Source organism: Lepidothrix coronata, unplaced genomic scaffold (assembly GCF_001604755.1).
Source record: "Lepidothrix coronata isolate B3197 unplaced genomic scaffold, Lepidothrix_coronata-1.0 Scaffold2, whole genome shotgun sequence".
Taxonomy (NCBI): Eukaryota; Metazoa; Chordata; class Aves; order Passeriformes; family Pipridae; genus Lepidothrix; species Lepidothrix coronata.
The window spans coordinates 8,427,623-8,433,622 of NW_016690182.1; the positions used below are offsets into that span (position 1 = coordinate 8,427,623).

Below are 6,000 nucleotides of genomic sequence, written 5' to 3' on the forward strand. Positions count from 1 at the left end.
ATATAAATAATTTAAAATTTATTCTGAAAAACATTAATTCAAGTAAGTAGAGTTCCAGGACAATGTAACAATTTACTGCTCTTGGCGAAACTCACCTAATGCTGACAATTTTGATAACTTTTTTGAATTGTGATTTTTACAGAGTTTTTCAAGATTTTTACATTAATCTTTACATATTTTGGAATATTTATCAGTTTACATGTAGTATTTATGTGGCATCTCAGTTATACAAAGCACAAAACCACCAAATTATGTAAACCAGTCTTCAAAATTGTGGCAGCTCTGAGGTTACTTCATCACTGGGTATTATTCAGGGCAATTCGTGATTCTGGCCACACTGAATTTCTTGCAGTTAAATCAAGAAACTGGTATAAATTCTAACATTTAATTATAACTATTCTAATCAAAACTGGATTCTCCAGTGGCCTCAAAAAAAGTTGTCACTGAATGGCCAGGTAACAAAAAAACCCCAAAAACATATTACAGAACTACACACTAAAAGGCTGGAAAATATAAGAACCCTATTGCTCTGACCTCAAAGGCTGTAGCAATATGTTAAAATGTTATTCTTGAAGACACAGCTAGAGAAATAGCTGAAAGAGGGTTAGGTTAAAACACCCCTTTGGGTGAAAATCACCTCGTCGAAATGACAGCTTGAGAGGACATCTGCCTCCTTCCTCTAAGTCTTCTGTGTCACATTCACTTAGACAAATTTACAAACTATTTATATAAGCAGGAATGAGCACACAGAAGAAGATGCATTAAGAAAAAAATTAGTTACTTGGCAAAAAAGTCAATTGAATATCAATGTCATAGAATCCAGTGGGGCTGGACATATCTCCCTCCTACTACCATGGCACTAGAGTTGGACTATGTGAAATGGATAATTCAATATATTTAGAAAGTGGAAAAAAAAATTAGAAGTATTAAACTAATTTACTATTTTGGTGTCCCAGGTTTAGAAACATCAGTCATTTAAATGGCAGTTTTGGTGCATTGGGCCTTGTACAGTTATTCACATATTTGCATTTTCAGTGAAAGAGGTTACAATGCAAAACTAAACTTGTTTTATCTGTTGATAAGAAAAGTGTCATTATGAAAGCATAATGAAAAAATGCTATCAAGTGTACTGAGGTATCTGTGCCACTGTCAGCTGTGGTCTGCTCCTCACCTGCTTAAAAAGTTAAGGGATGAGACACGTATGTTCTCATCTACTGAGCTAAGGCAATTAAACGAGTTGTAATTTCAGAGGGAGAGCTACAGCCCTTAAACACAGACCAGTCCACTGACAACAGAATCTAAGTGAGCTTTTCACACTTTTTAACAGCTAATAAAACATATTGGCTCACATTGTCTTAAGTGGTAGTTTAAATAGCCTCTCTCACTCTATCTTGAAGCACACTGGCAGAGGGAAGGGTGATGAGGGGATATTTAGGTGGTTCTTTGCCACTCACAGAAAACGGCCTGTCCATATTACTATGGACTTTTTTTTTCGGTGGGTGAGGTGAGAGATATTAAAGATTAGTCAAATGCCCATAGAATGCATTAGAACAGTCTCATTAGAAATCTCCACAAACTTGACTTCACAAAAAAAAGACAATGTGTATACGTCTGTATTTAAATTTTATATTTTGTTTATAGTTAAACTGAAATTGGACTAATCTTTATATGCTCTGATATTAAAGTTTGTCACCTATACAAAGCAACAGAGTAATTCACTGAAACTTATCCCAAAGTATATTCCATGCAGTGTCACTGTCAGTTCAAGCAAGGTCAAAAATAACAGGATTTGTGGTGCCATTGCAGAAACCCTCCAAAAACCAAACAGCATTTTTCCATAAGTATGGGCCTGTTAAGTGATAACAAAACAAAGATAAGTGTTTTACAGCTGGGTCAGATTAGCAAACTCACAGAAACTTAACAAAAAACTGCAAGGAATCTCTTGCACAAATGCAAGTTTTGCCACCTCTACTTGCCTTCTAGAGTCAGACAGGTAAAAAACAAAGCCTGTGTTCTACAACCTGCTGGAAATATGCACAACATCAATATCAAGCCCATTCCATTCCTTCTTTTTCACTTTCTCCTCTCTTAGGGTGGCCCCATGTGAAATACAATATTCTCACAGCTGACAAGTTTAAACACATTGCTTTTTATCATGCTGAAATGTCACTCTGAACTTAGACTGCAAGCTCAACCAGATTTTCCAGCTCCTAATAGGACTATTGGGAGAACATTCATTATAACACAGAGCCCCCAAGCCCAAAAAGAAAGACATTAGTTGCCACAATACCTTGATTACAGAGTTGTTTACAGAATGAAATGAACAACAAAGCAGTAAGATCCTCCTTCTTGGAAGTAAACCCATATGAAAAAAGAAAGTCAATTAACTGCTACAAATGAAAAAAAGCCAATAACTCACAACAAAACACCTTGTAAGGAACATGACACATAATAAGTGACAGATATGGAATTACAGGATCAGGCAGGCTGAAACAAAACAGAATTTTCAATTTTGAAAAAATTAACTTTTTTTTCAGCTTTCCAAACTTTCAGCAAGCATTTCTCACATTGATCAGAAAGAGCCTTCGTTTTGTTACTGCTGACTTTGTTTTTCTTTTAACAAACCTCTCTGTTAAAAAGGATGCCTCACCTTTGTTCATATCAATCAACTGCTGCTTCTTCTTCTGTCGCTCCAGCCTCTCTCGCTCAGCCTTCTCCTTTGCCAGTTTGGCTCTCTTTGTTTTCTCCTCCAATTCTCTTCTTTTGTTGTTTTCCTTTAATGCCTCCTGCATTAAAATAAAATGAACATGAGCATATATATATACTGAGGAAAATAAAAATAACCTTGTTAGCACAGATTTACTGTGCTATTTATTGGATGTATTTACATCCAACGAGGGGAAAAAAACAGGGACTGGCAACCCAATACTTCAAGCATCTTCAGAAATCTTTGAGGTACCATATTATCTGTACACTTTAGCATTATTAATCAGAAAAAAAGAAAATTGAAATAGCTTTGCATTATGGTGAATGAAAAAATTTCAAGTTTTCCAGCACCAGCATGTCTGTACTTTTTTCCTATGAAGGCTGGAAGTCTAGTTTAAACCTGTATCCTGATGCTAGGAGGGATGAGTAGGGATTAAGCCAGGTTTCCACTGTATTGTACTTCAATTACAAGTAACTGAGACTCCGTTGCTAGAATTTAAGTCACAATTCAACAAAAATTTTTGTTTAAATAGCCAGTCTGGATCACTTAAACATATAAAACACACCCAAAGAAATGGAAAACGGTTGAATTTGTAGATTACAACTCTAAAGTCTCTGAGTCAACAGGTTATGCAAACTAGAAAATTATAAACTACAATGAATAATGTTGCTAGACTGAAAAAAAACCCACCAAAACCAAAAACCAGAAAGCAACCAACTACTTCCCATGATCTTGCCTGCATCTGGCCTGGAAAATATCCTCCTTTTCCAAAGGAGGTCAATGTTTGCTTTGTTTCCTACACAATGTGTTCATGCTCTAAAAACCAGAAAAAACATATATGATCCCAAACACAAACAGTGAAGATGATTTCCTTGGGGATGTTTTTGTAAATATCTAATATTTACAATTATATATTTACAATATATAATTTATTATTTCACAAATAAAGTTTCCTTAAGTTTGGGGCAGGCATTAATTACATAGTTCTACTATATATTTACAATATATAATTTATTATTTCACAAATAAAGTTTCCTTAAGTTTGGGGCAGGCATTAATTACATAGTTCTACTCAGTCTTCAGAAATGACATCTCAAGAGTTTATAAATGAAACAGAATCATTTAGGCTTGAAAAGACCTCTAAGATCATTAGTCCAACTCTTAAATCAGCACTGTCACACTCCCCACTAAATCATGTCCTCAAGTGCCACATCTGCATGTTTTCTGAACACTTCCAGGGATGGTGATTCCACCACTTACCTGGACAACCTGTTCCAATGCCTGACCACCCTTTCAGTGAAGAAATTTTTCCTAATATCCAATCTAAACTTTGACCTTACTGTGCACACGCCAGGAAGAAATGATGGACAGCAACATCAATCATCAGTCCTACCTAAAGCACCTTTAAATGTTATGACATACAAATCATATCAACACTTGCTAATCCAAGACCCCCAAATGCTTCCAAATAAAGAATATTCATTCAAGCAAGGGACACCATGTTTTAGTGTGCATATGCCATTTCTAGAGTTTACTGAGGTAAAATCCTACATTTCACCCCTTCTTTCACAGCTGACACTGTTTTAAAGATGCTGGTACTACAGTTAGCAGTGATGGTACTCATGGCCCAGCTTTAAAATTGGACTAAGAACTGCATTCACTGCACTATAAGAGAACCAACTGCATTGAGAAACACCTTTTCTTACAGAAAAGAGAAAAGAGAATTAAAGGGCAAAATCAATGTTTTATCCCTTTTGATTTTGGACATTCTGTCTCTGCACATTCAATCACACTTGACAGAGATCTCATTTTACTGCAACTTCACCGGCTGTAATAGAAGTAAATGCCCACAATCTTATGAGAGAAAGCAAATATGAAATGTCATGGCTGCACTAGTAGCCCACTAGCCATTGACAGACTATGATTAGATCATAGATTCTGTCACATTTTTTAACAGGAAGACTACAGCAGGCTGAACTCAACAAGCTCTAAAGTTATTCTATCTGGAAATTCACTCTGAGCCAGGCTGTACAAGTTCTAGCTGAAGGGAGATTTTGTGGAAATTCAGACTGCAGTTCATAAAATACAATGGATACCAAGGATGATTAAAAAAAAAAAAGTCATTTAAAATAAAGGTCCAATCTTCTTGAAGAATAGTAAGATAACAACATACTGATCACTCTGTGTGAGAGTGCTTATCTTTATCTACCTACACCCATCTACCACCTGGAATGTACTTGTTTGTTATTATTCTCCACCAAGCAGTTGGACTCCTGACCATTTCTTATTTCTTATATCATTTACTACTGTACCGAAAGCTGGAAAAAAATAATTGGCAAAAACATACTCCCACTTGGTTTTCAAGTTATGTGCTGAAAGCAAAATAAAATCTATATTCATCTATATTTATAAACATACTTTATATCTGAATTAATATTGCTAACAGATTTGATCATAGCTTCTCAAAGCTGATTGAAGATGACTGTAAATAAATGTGAAGAGAATTTTGACTCCTATGTAGAGTGGTTTCTACAGCATTTGCTCTGCCTGGATTATACCACCAATCCTTTAAGTTTGATTTTCTACAGTTTCACTGCAAAGGGTTATTTTTCTTTCTTATATGGCTTTGAATACTTTATTATTAAGTATTTTCTCTTTCTTTAGACCTCAGGACTGTGGATAAGTCAAACAACATTTAATACAAATGGGACATGATTCTGCATCTGCCTTACAACAGTGTTATTTGGGCCCCACCAATCTGAAGTTAAACATTAAGTTAAAAGAGATCTGGACATCATCTCATGCTTTCACCTCTTTTTCTTCTGGCATGGTTTTTTACTCCTCTATACCCTTTCTCTTCCAAAGTCCTGAGTTTCAGTGGATTTCTTTTAATATAGAACAGTGCTATTATCAGATTATTTTTTCGGTATCAAATGTCAGTGATACCCTTTTTGTGAAGGTTTGTAGGCTAAATTACCTCGAAAGACAGAGATCAGTTTGAATACTGAAAAAAATAGCTCTGTAACCCACACTGCTTTTAAAAGATGGGAAAAAAAATCAGCAGTTTTGTTACTGCAATGTAGCTCAACAGTGACAAAGTACTTACTAGTGTTCATAAGTATTTGCTACAGAACTAGATTTATTCCCTAATTAAAGGATAAAACTAAACCAATCTAACAGTTACAAATCAGACAAATGTCACAGAGCAAGAGGCCATCCATGGGTAAGAATAAAAGCCTTCCCAACAGCTTTGGAAAACATTTGAAAAGCATTCATCCAGATACTGTCTTTTC

At 35.4% G+C, this 6,000-nt stretch overlaps 1 protein-coding gene across 5 annotated transcripts in view; it reads right to left on the minus strand.

Moving 5' to 3' along the window:
• Positions 1-6,000, minus strand: part of DIAPH2 (diaphanous related formin 2) — a 198,962-nt gene that overhangs the window by 66,382 nt on the left and 126,580 nt on the right. For all 5 annotated transcript variants that reach the window (XM_017816014.1, XM_017816003.1, XM_017815993.1 and 2 more), the window contains one exon: positions 2,651-2,786. In XM_017816014.1, coding sequence (XP_017671503.1) covers positions 2,651-2,786 — 136 coding nt within the window. The remainder of the gene's footprint in view (positions 1-2,650; positions 2,787-6,000) is intronic.